The sequence below is a fragment of the Peromyscus maniculatus genome, chromosome 20 (genome assembly GCF_049852395.1).
Source record: "Peromyscus maniculatus bairdii isolate BWxNUB_F1_BW_parent chromosome 20, HU_Pman_BW_mat_3.1, whole genome shotgun sequence".
NCBI lineage: Eukaryota > Metazoa > Chordata > Mammalia > Rodentia > Cricetidae > Peromyscus > Peromyscus maniculatus.
Genome location: NC_134871.1, coordinates 54,438,048 through 54,450,338, shown reverse-complemented (window position 1 = coordinate 54,450,338; position 12,291 = coordinate 54,438,048). Strand labels below are relative to the sequence as shown.

The following is a 12,291-nucleotide window of genomic DNA, read 5'->3' as shown; positions in this document are numbered from 1 at the left end:
TATGCTAAAATAAATTTTAAAAATTCCTTTTTCCTTTTTAGATCTCTCGAAGCAATTTTAAGTAAGAAGAGGCCTCAGTATATTAAAGCTAAAGAAAATACTTCTCACCATCTCAAGAAATTGGATTTATCTAAGAAATTGATAACAGACAATGAAAAACAATGTTCCAAGCAGGAAGATGACATACGAGCCTTAGAGGCAGAACTGGTTGATTTAGATAGAGCATGGAGAAGTCTTGAAAAGCAGATGGAAGAAGAAATGTTACATAAAGGGCGAGACATTGAATTGGAAAATAGTCAGGTGAAGAAAATGAAAATACTAGAAACATTTTTCTATTGTTTCAGTTTCTCTTTTTAATTTATTAAAAATTTAAAGGATGACATCTCTGATAATTCGTTGAGATTACCCCTAGAATGTACATTGTAGGAATTAAAAATTCTTTAATTTATTCACAGAATCTAAATTTAATCTTGAAACTAAGCTATTTTTCTTCATATAGTTAGATGGTGTTATAACATTTATGAGTTAAAGTCCAGTATTCTTGGAATTATACTGTAATAAAAGTTAGGTAATTGTTACTGTTTTAAAGATAAAACAATTCTCTCGGATATTACATAAATTTAAAGATCAGATATATGTAACTTTGAAGAGACTTAATTGACAGAAAATTAAGATTTTTAACTGTTCAGTGATGAGTTAATAGTCAATGTAATACAATATACAGGATTAAAATTATTAATCAGTAAAACATAACTAAAAACATGTAACTCGGTTTTCAAACATTCTTTCAATGAAAGTGTCATTATTCATCTCTTTCATTGAGTTATGCTAGTCTTGTGTCACAGCATACATACACCACAATCACTGTGACTAGGAAGATAGAAGAAAGTACCATTTTCTCAAGATTTTCTTTTCTCAAGATTTTCTGTCAGAGACCTTATAGAGTTTGTCTTGGTTACTTTGTTGTTCTATCTAAAGAGTTTTTAATAAGGAGATTTTCATATTAAGTTCACATATTTTACCTGGAGATGTCTAATTATGATCTAATTTGTATAAGGATTTTGATGAGAACAAGATGTCGTACAAATGACTTCATTTAGGTGAGTAATATGTCAATTCTGTTTAAATAGCTGGATCGTTACAAAGAGCTTAAGGAGCAAGTAAGACGGAAAGTAGCCATAATGACCCAACAACTGGAAAAACTGCAGTGGGAACAGAAAGCAGAAAGAGAAAGACTGGCATTTGAAAAGAGGAGGCATGGAGACACTCAGGTACCATGGATTATATAGTCATAGCTTAGAATTATTCGCAGTGAGATGGTACTCCCTTTTATACTACCTTTTCAATATACTAATGGATTTATATCAGACAAATTTTAGAAATTCTGAGGGGCTAGGAGCATATAGCTTAGTGGTAGAACACTGATGTCCTACGTTTGACTTCCTTAGCACAGCAAAATAATTGGTGTACTTTTATAGTTAGAGTAGGCAGTAACTTTGTTCGTGTTTCTGGAAATGTTTTCTGTGCATCTGTATGGTAATGAACAAAGTTTGAGCATGTATTTTAGTTCAGTAGAGCAAGAAGGAGGATGGGAGAAGTAAGTCTCATAAAAATGAGTGCAAGGTCATTGAGGACATTAAATACTTTCAGCTCTCTGTATCTGTGGGTCTTGAAGCTGTGGAATCAATTAAGGATCAACAGTACTCAGGGTAAAAATATGTTTACCGAACATTTTTTATGTACTTTTTGTCATTCTCTAAGCAATATAATACACCACCTATTTATATAGCATTTACACTGTACCAGTTATTGTAAGTCTTCCAGAGAGGATTTAAAATATACAGGAAGATATGTGTTGATTATATATAAATACTGTCATTTATATAAGAATTTGAGTATATGCAAATTAGACTAACAATGGGTTCTGGAATCATTCCCCCACAGATCTGAGGAATGACTGTAGTCCAAGAGGAGCTAGTCAGTCTATATTGGAAACAACTGTTGAGATAGTATTATATTCTTCCTCAGACTAAGGTGGATTTGGCTTTTCAGCCCATCTTGCTGTGTAATCTCAGTAAATAACTAAATTATTGGATTTCTCTGGGCCTTACATTTTGCATTTGTGTGTACAGTGAGGATAGGTGTGTCACAATGAAGGACAAACTCAGCAGTCATTCCCTCTTAATGTTTCATGACTTTTTCTAAAGACTAGGGATTGGGTATAAAACTACTGTCTGTTACTGCACATTCAACAAAGATAGTTCATTACACATTATGAAGTTTCTCTGAACCACCCTGATATTTGTGTATATAGCATGCTAAGTGCTACTGTAAGCCCAATTTGTTGTTGATGTTTCTAAGTAATGGTTTTTCTCTTACCTGTATTCACTGACTTGGTGATCTGTAGTTACACATATTTAAATACTGCACTAAAAATTTGAATATCTAGCTCTCAGTCCTTCAAAACTCAAACCATGTATATCTCCAGCTGCTACTTCAAGTTCTCCAGTTTGGATGTTGAGCAAACATCTCAAAGTTGGACCCCAAACTGAACTTCAGATCTTTTCACCAAAATTTGCTTAATAGTCTTTCCCCTCTTCAGTTATGACATTTTAATTTTATTAGTTACTCAGGTCAAAAATAGGGAGCCAATCTTCGAGTCTTTTAGGAAACTGTTGGCTTTACCTTGAAAATATAACAAGAATCCAATTACTTTTTTCTATTTCTACTGCTACCACTCTGTCCACGTCACTGTATTTTCGGTTTAGATCAGTTCAGAAGCCTACCAGTTTTCTTTGCTACCATTCTTGATCCTGCACAGTAGTCTCAGCATAGCAGCCATAATGCAGTGACTAAGTCAAATCATGAAATTGGCTCTTTATATCCTCCAGAGGCTCCCCAGTTACACATACAAGTTTTAAATCAAAATCCTTAAGTGACCTATGTGGACCTACCTGATTTGTTGATCAATTCTCCTTCCTGTTTTCCTTTCTTTGATCTACTGTATTGGTCTCCTGGAACATACCAAACATGTTTCTTCATGAGAGTTTGCATCTGCAAAAGCAGTTAATGCTCTTAATCACTGAGCCATTTCTCTAGCCCTGAATGGATTTGTTTTCCTTTTTGAGTCAGCCCTGACTGGCCTAGAACTCACCATGTAGATCAAGATGGCTTCTAATTCATAGAAGTTTATCTTCCTCAGCCCTCTGAGTACTGGGATTAAAGGTGCGTACCACCACATCCAGTTTTGAATGGAACTATTAAGTGAAATAGTATAATTTCAATGTTGGGCTTCTTAATTTCAACGTGTGCATTCCATCAGCAAAGAAAACTATGTCTTGCCCATATTCATTTTTGGGGGGCTGGGAAAGTGGGGAAGACATGTACTGTCTTGTGTGTGCAGGTGAGTACAGGTGCCTGTGTGTATTGGTACAGAGCCCAGAAGAACACAGCAAGTTTCTCTCTCTCTCTCTCTCTCTCTCTCTCTCTCTCTCTCTCTCTCTCTCTCTCTCTCTCTCTCTCTCTCTCCCTCTCTCCCTCCCTCCCTCCCTCCCTCCCTCCCTCCCTCCCTATCTCTCCCTCCCCTTCCTCCTCCCTCCCTCCCTCCCTCCCTCCCTCTCTCTCCTGATTTCCTTCAGAGAAGGTTTCTCACTGAACCTGAAGCTAGGCTAGCAGCCAGCAAGGTCTACCAATTCTCCTGTCTCTGTTGTCATAGCACTGGGGTTACAGGTGTGTACAGCCACTCCTGACTTTATGTGGCTGTTGGGGATTTGAACTCAGGTTCTCATATTTGTGGAGCCATCTGAGTCATGTTCTCAGCCTGTCTTGCTCATTTTTTTTTTTCAGAGCTGAGGACCGAACACAGGGCCTTGCGCTTACTAGGCAAGCGCTCTACCACTGAGCTAAATCCCCAACCCCTTGCTCATTTTTTATAACTGGCACCTAGCACACTAAATGTTTGCTTCATGGATTATCATCAGTTAGATGGAAGAAAGGTTAAAGGTTAAAATTCTGGTAGAGACTACTTTCCCCATCCTCTAGTTTCCCTTCCCTTTGTTTCAGTTATATCCCTGGCTAACTAAATAGGAAATTCAAAAAATAAACAATTCACAAGTAAACTTATATTGTTGTATTGTTCTGTTTTATTTTTAGTCACTGTGTCATTGGTACATTTGCATAGGAGAAAACATGATTTGTCTAGGATACAGTGCTATGTGTGCTTTCAGGCATCTTAGACCTTGCCTTTCTCAGGTGACTTATACTGCTGCTCTGCATTATTTGAATTTAATGGTGAAGGACAAATAGAGCAAGACTTGCATGTCCTTCACTTGTGCCTATTAGAGGCCCTGTCAGTTCTTGCATCGTGGTGATACTTAACTACTCTATTGTAATCACTTATTTTTCTGAGGACAAGGACTCTGTCCCACTCATTATTATATCTCTAGTTCTTACTACATGGTAGTCAGTGAATGAATATTTATTGAATGAGTTAGTTTGAAAGACAGATAAGAACTGTATAGGTACTTGAAAATAATGATTTTGAGAAGGAAAAATGGCTAATGATTAAGAGCACTTGGCATTCTTTTAGGATTTAGTTCCCAGACCTTAAGATGGTTGGCTCACAATAATCCATAACTCCAGTTCCAGGGTATCTGATATCCTCCTCCATGGGCACCAGGCATGAATGTGGTACACATACATACATGCAAGCAAAACATTAATACACATAAAACAAATAAATCAAAATACATTTTTAAAAAATAATATGCTTGAAGTTTGAATTTATAAATAAAATCACTGGAGACCAAATATTTAGCAAAATATAGTCAGAATTGCTCCTCGACCTGTGAGATATAAAAGCTCTATATCAGATGGCTTTTTCAAAATTAAATTTTTCTTTTATATTTTCTCCAATTTTTTATTACATTTATTTATATATGTATATGTGTGCACATGAATGCCCGAGCACACTGTGATGCACATGTAGAAGTCAGAGGACAATTTGGGAGGGTTGGCTTTTTCCTTTTCTTATGTCCTGATGATTGAATTCAGTTCATTAGTTGGCTTAACAGCAAGCACCATCATCTGCTAAGTTATCACACAAGCCCTTAATATTTTCATATACTCATATTTTATACATTTCAAGCTTTTAGCAGCTTATAACATAATAAATTCTAGATGCGTCATTTTTATTGGTTTGGAATGTTGGAATTGATTTTAGTTTTTATTTCCTATTATAGGGAAATCTAAAACAAATAAAAGATCAAATAGAAGAGCATAAAAAACGAATAGAGAAGTTGGAGGAATATACAAAGACATGCATGTGAGTAGAAAACAGTCTTTTCAGTACTTAAATGATCCAGTGTATTGTCTAAATAGTGAATGAATGTTACCATTGTGTGATGTTCTCACTTCAATGTCTTTCATTTCTTTATAGAATGCTAAAAATTATACTTGCCACATGGTAAATCTATCTAAAAATTGAAAATAAAAATGAGTAAAATATTTAAATTTTGAAAACATAAATATATAAAAATAGCAATACTTAAATCTTTTGGTATTGCTATTTCATGAATAAATAATGAAGTGTGGGGGCTGGAGAGGTAGCTCAGTAGCTAAGAACACTGGCTGTTTTTCTAGAGGACCCTGGTTTGATTCAAAGTATGCACATGGTAGTTCGGCTCACAACCATCTGTAATGACAGATCCAGAGGATCCAATGCTGCCTTCTGGATTCCATGGGCACTAGATAAATGATCATAGACATACATACAGACTAACATACTCATACACATATAAAAATAAATTTCAAAAAGTTTAAAAAATATAATGAATTGTGTCATAAAAGCTAATATATAGTATTTAATCTACCACTAAGGAATTTTAGTTGACTTTGCATTGATATTATTAAGCATGTGATGATTGCTTTGGTTTATATTGGTCTATACTTAACTCTTTTTTTTTTTTTTTTTTTTTTTTTGGTTTTTGAGACAGGGTTTTTCTGTGTAGCTTTGCGCCTTTCCTGGAACTCGCTTTGGAGACCAGGCTGGCCTCAAACTCACAGAGATCCGCCTGCCTCTGCCTCCCGAGTGCTGGGATTAAAGGCGTGTGCCACCACCGCCTGGCTATACTTAACTCTTGTAGTAATCAGAAATATGTATTTTCAAATAAACAAAGAATAATCAAAATCTTCTTTGCATGTTTAGAGTTGGGTGGTTTTTTTGTATTGTTTTTTTGATTGATAGATTAAAAACTACTCCATTCTTGTACAGTGCCAGGTGGTTGTTATTCTTGTTATTGTTGTAGGGATTGCTTGAAAGATAAAAAGCAGCAAGAAGAAGCCCTGATAAAAGAAATTGACAATACAAAATCAAGAATGTCTGAAGTCAATGAAGAATTGAGTCTTATTACAAGTGAATTGCAGAATGCTGGAATTGATAACCATGAAGGAAAACGTCAGAGGAAGAGAGCTGAAGTTCTGGAAAATCTTAAAAGACTTTACCCAGATTCCGTGGTAATTAGAATGAATAGTTCATTTTATTTTATTTTTTTAATTTTTTTTTCTTTTTCCGGAGCTGAGGACCGAACCCAGGGCCTTGCACTTGCTAGGCAAGTGCTCTACCACTGAGCTAAATCCCCTACCCTGAAGAGTTCATTTTAAAGGCTACACTTTCTCATTTCTAAAAGTAGTCTTCTTACTTGGGATTGAAAAATATAATCATTGTAAGGAAGCAGAAGTATTTTAGAAATGTGTTTTATATTTGGTAGTTTTATATTTAAAATATAATAGTAAATAGAGCAAGAAGTAATTTCAAATTGTGTTTGTAAGTATTGAAAAGAAATGTTTACATGAGCACAGTACCTAGCCAGTATACATTATGACCAGTATCCCCAGACATGGTATGAATTTGTCTTTTTTGGTCCTCCCAACAAGAAACCTCAAAACTAAAGTTCTTTGTGATTTTTGGCAGGTATCGTTGCCATATTTTCATTTTCTGACTGTATCCTGTAGTACTTAGTAGTATTCTTTGGTCAAAATACAATACTATCCTCTGTCACATGGGGTGATAGCCTCACAACATTGTATTCTGTTATATCAGGGGCCTCACTTCTGCCTCAGTGTTCCCTATGAGTTCTTATGGCCTGTCTTTTAGTATTTGACACTTAATCATTGCTCTGTTTCAAAACATTTACCATAACTTCATGGTGTGTTACATTTTCATGGTCACCTCCTTTATCTCCTTTACATTGTCTTTCTTGAACATCTTTTTTTTCAGGGAACAGTGTGTGTGTGTGTGTGTGTGTGTGTGTGTGTGTGTGTGTGTGTGTGTGATGCTGGGGACTAAACTTAGGGCCTCGTGTATATGAGGCTACCAACTGAGATATATATATATATCCTCAAGTTTTGGGTGTTATTACTCAGTCTTTACTTTGAATCATGGATGATGATGATAATAGAATAAGGCTAGGTTGCCAAATCTTGTTTCTTCAGTTCATAACAAAATGACACAACCCTATTTTTAAAAAACCCACTAGTGTAGCAATCATATTTAATGGCAGAAAATAGCAATAGTGCAAATTTCTTTTTAAAAGGAGGAGAAAGGGCTGGAGAGATGGCTCAGCAGTTTTAATTATAGGATTGCTTGTTCCAAACTCTATAGAAGCCAAACTGGTTAATTGACTAAATTCTGAAAATTCTTACCTGGTATGCCTTAATTTGGCAAGAAGCACAACGTATGTGCTTGTTTCCTTTCCCAAGTGGAGGGAATTGGTTTTAAAAACTAGAAAATCAGGGAGGAACCTCAAATATTCTCTCAATGAAGGGTTCCTCTAGGGTTTCTCGTTAAGTTGAGGGCCTTGAAACAGGATGAATTAGATGAATAGAATTGCCTTGAAACAGAATGCTAATTAAAAACTCCAGAGAGAGAATGAGATATTCAAACAGTGTACTTTTACAATGCATCAGCTGAGCCCTCCTATGGCCTGTCCTCCAAGGAGAGTGAGTAGAGTAGGAATATGGATTCAGTCACTTACTGCTCAAAGAAGGCAATTGGCTAATACTGTGGAAAGGCAATCAAGAGGTTGTCCATTATAGAAAATGAAAGGTCTGAACAGCTGACCAAATTAAAAATATTTAAGCATTCAGTTGAATTTTGAATGTAACTATTAAATTAGACATATAAATTTTATACAATTAGTTATCTATGCTACTTTGTTACATTAGAAAAACTTACATGTTTCTCATTAATGTATTTGTTTTCTTCTCCTAAGTTTGGAAGACTACTTGATCTATGTCATCCTATTCATAAGAAATACCAGCTGGCTGTGACTAAGCTTTTTGGCCGGTACATGGTTGCCATTGTTGTAGCCTCAGAAAAGGTAGCAAAAGATTGTATTCGATTTCTGAAGGAGGAAAGAGCCGAACCTGAGACATTCCTTGCTCTGGATTACCTTGATGTAAGAAATTTTAATGTTTGGTAATTTATTAGTTACTAAATTTAATATGACTTTTGTTTAATATGTCTTTAATTTAATGTCTTTATTGCTTCAAACTGGCAGCTATGGGACAGGGGTGGGGTGGGTGGTAATGGTGTAACTTGGATGTCAAAAGGCTGGTGTTAATGAACTGGTGGGTGAATAATAACAAGCAACTGCTGTCTTTCTTGATTTATGTTACTTCTTCCTAATCTAGTTTTGCTACAATTCTACCTTAGTGCCTTCAATTCCATCATCACTGGAGAAGTACACTACTCTGCCTACTACCAACAATATGTTCTGTTTTGTAACAAACTATAAGAACTGGGTTAAGACATACATGTTGGTAACTGGCAACTCAAGTGTAGGTGTCTGGTCCTGATGAGCAGGCCAAATTTTGAGTCTTGAGATGTGGGTGGTGAAATACATTAACATAACTAAATCTAATTTCCTAAACTAGAAAAGGAACTTTGTCATTACTATTCTTTAAAGATTCTTTTTATTGACAACTGAAGAAAATGTTCTATTTAGTTCAGTGGTCTAAACCCTAACTGCAGGCAGAGTGCATAGTGGTTAAGAATACAGATCCATCCAGCATGGATCCTGGTGCTACTCCTAAGTAGTCCTACCAGTTGGTTCTTAAGTTTTTCTGAACTTTATAAAGTAAAGGAATAAATCACCTTGTTAGACTGTTGCACGGGATCTTTACCTGGCACAGTGCCTTCACAAAGGAATGGGGTCAACAAATGCCAACTGTGTTACTTATAAGGTCAGACTCACCTTTTGTGCTAGGCTTCCATATTTTTGCTTATGCATATGTCCATGATGGAATTTTACTTTTAATTCATTTGCCTGTTAGAATATTTATGTTGGGTGGGGGGAAGGACAAGGTCTCACTATGTAGCCTTGGCTGACCTGGAACTCGCTATGTAGACCAGGCTGGCTTCAAACTCTTAAGAGATTTGCCTGTCTCTGCTTCCTGAGTGTTGGGATTAACATCATGTACCACCATGCCTGGTAAAAATCATTTTTGTTACTCATTTTTCAAGACAAACACATACTTTACAGAAATCTGATACAGGAGACTCTGAAGTGATGGTTTAGCAGTTAAGAGCACTGGCTCTTACAGAGGACCTGGATTTGATTCCCAGCACACCTACACAGCAGCTAACAACCATCTGGTAACTCCAATCATAGGTCATCTGATGCCCTCTTCTGGCCTCTGTGGGTACTTCACGCATGTGGTGCACAGACATATATGTAGACAAAAAAAAACTTAAATTAAAATCTTATATAGGAAAAAATAATGACAACAAAAATCTTACACAGGGGCATCAATGGCTCAGTGGAAAAAGGTGTTTGCCACTAACCATGACAACCTGGGTTCAAAGTTCAGTTCCTCTACCCACATGGTAGAAGGAGAGGAACCAATTCTCATAGGTTGTCCACTGACTTCCAGAGTCATCCAGAGGACACCTACACACACACACACACACACACACACACACACACAGAGAGAGAGAGAGAGAGAGAGAGAGAGAGAGAGAGAGAGAGAGAGAGAGAGAGAGAGAGAGAAATATATTAATTATATAGAATTATATTAATTATAAAAGGAATATTTCTTTTTAGTACACAGTTCCTAAATTCTACTTTAGATGTTTTTTCTCTACACTCAGGCCATATGAAAATGTGTACACATATATGTGTATATATCTTTCCCATGTACATACATATGCATCTTTTAGTATACATAGGATTTTTGTTTTAACAGAAATGAGATCATATTTGCTAGTTTTCAGTAATACACAGCAGATAAAATTATGACTTGTAGAAAGAAACCTGGAATTACATCTGTGATCTGAAGGCTGTCCTCCTGGTCATTTCAGCCTAGAGGGTTTTTTTTTGTTTTGTTTTGTATTTAGATCTCTAAGTACTAAGCTGCTTTTGGGTACATATCTTAAGTGGCAACTGCATTCACCTGTTTTATGATTTAAAGAACACAATGCACTTCTTATATATTGTTTTGTTCCAACTAGTTAGTGGCAGGTAAATCTGGAAGTTCTTCTGACTTTTGATGAAATTTTCCTATTTTTGAAAAATAGTACATGGTATAATGTGGCATATAAGTTTCTCATGTTTTTACTGCAAGTACATTGCATATAAAAACATATTGTTAGCTGGGCGGTGGTGGCACACGCCTTTAATCCCAGCACTCCGGAGGCAGAGGCAGGAGGATCTGTGTGAGTTCGAGGCCAACCTGGGCTACAGAGTGAGTTCCAGGAAAGGTAAGGTGCAAAGCTATACAGAGAAACCCTGTCTTGAAAAAAAACAAAACAAACAAACAAACAAAAAGAATGCATTGTTAACCCTTGGCTATACTGTAAAAAGAATATAATAAACATTTGGTTTTATTCTAGTGTAGCTAATATACATCTCCTTTTAACCCTTCAGATCAAGCCAATCAATGAACGACTAAGGGAAATTAAAGGCTGTAAAATGATGATTGATGTTATAAAGACCCAGTTTCCTCAGCTAAAGAAAGTGATTCAGTTTGTTTGTGGAAATGGCCTTGTCTGTGAGACTGTGGAAGAAGCAAGACATATTGCATTTGGTGGACCTGAAAGACGGAAGGTGAGAAACTTGATCACACTTCTCACTAAATGTTCTCATTTTCTCTCCCTCTCTCCTTCTGTCCCTCTCTCTTGCTTTTGTATGTTCTTTTTTTTTTGTTTTGTTTGTTTTTGTTTTCTTTTTGTTTTTTTCGAGACAGGGTTTCTCTGTGTAGCTTTGCGCCTTTCCTGGAACTCGCTTTGTAGACCAGGCTGGCCTCGAACTCACAGAGATCCGCCTGCCTCTACCTCCCGAGTGCTGGGATTAAACGCGTGCGCCACCACCGCCCAGCTTGTATGTTCTTTTTAATAAGGAAAACCAACCTAGGATAACATAAGATGATTTCAATTGATGTTGGATAACGGGAACTTCTGATCGTCCTGCCTCTGCCTTCCTAGGCTGGGATTACAGGCATGTACTATCAGGCCCAGTTGTGTATGTGCTAGAGATTGAACCCAGGTCTCTGTATATTTAGCCAAGCACTCTACCAACTAAGCTACATGCTCAGCTCTGAGTCTTATAAAATTAACTTTTGTAACATTCTCTAAAATTGTATTTTAGAAATTTGATTTCCTATCCTAAGGCAGGTGAGTTTTTCCACTTTGGTGGAATACATACCCTTGCTGATCCCTGTCTTTTTCCTGCATTTTTCTATGTACTACATTTGAGTAACAGGAAGGATTTTTGTTGCTTTCTTTACATTCTTTGTTCATACATAACTTAATGGGAATGTCTTTTTTTAATTAATTTATTTATTATGTATATAGTATTCGGCATGCACGCCAGAAGAGGCAACAAGATCTTATCATAGATGGTTGTGAGCCCACCATGTGGTTGCTGGGAATTGAACTCAGGACCTCTGGAAGAGCAGCCAGTGCTCTTAACCTCTGAGACATCTCTCCAGTCTCCATAGGAATATTTTTATATATTGAAATTTTGTTGTTGGTGGTTTGTTGTATGTGGGGGTTTCGTTTGTTTGTTTGCTTTTGTTTTTGTTTTTTGAGACAGAATTTCTCTTTGTGGCTCTAGTTGCCCTGAATCTCACTCTGTAGACCAGACTGGCCTCAAATTCACAGATATCTGCCTGCCTCTGCCTCTCCAGTGCTGGGATTAAAGGCCTGCACCACCACTGGCAGGCATACATTGAAGTTGACATACACAATTGAATTTATAATAGCACAATTGAAATGTTAGTGAATACTAGTCT

At 36.5% G+C, this 12,291-nt stretch overlaps 1 protein-coding gene across 1 annotated transcript in view; it reads left to right on the top strand.

The window, feature by feature from the left end:
• The window catches only part of Smc1b (structural maintenance of chromosomes 1B), a 78,899-nt gene that overhangs the window by 17,290 nt on the left and 49,318 nt on the right, over positions 1-12,291 (top strand). The window contains exons 6-11 of the mRNA XM_006980295.4: positions 42-300; positions 1,131-1,271; positions 5,241-5,323; positions 6,306-6,513; positions 8,271-8,456; positions 10,926-11,105. Coding sequence (XP_006980357.1) covers positions 42-300; positions 1,131-1,271; positions 5,241-5,323; positions 6,306-6,513; positions 8,271-8,456; positions 10,926-11,105 — 1,057 coding nt within the window. The remainder of the gene's footprint in view (positions 1-41; positions 301-1,130; positions 1,272-5,240; positions 5,324-6,305; positions 6,514-8,270; positions 8,457-10,925; positions 11,106-12,291) is intronic.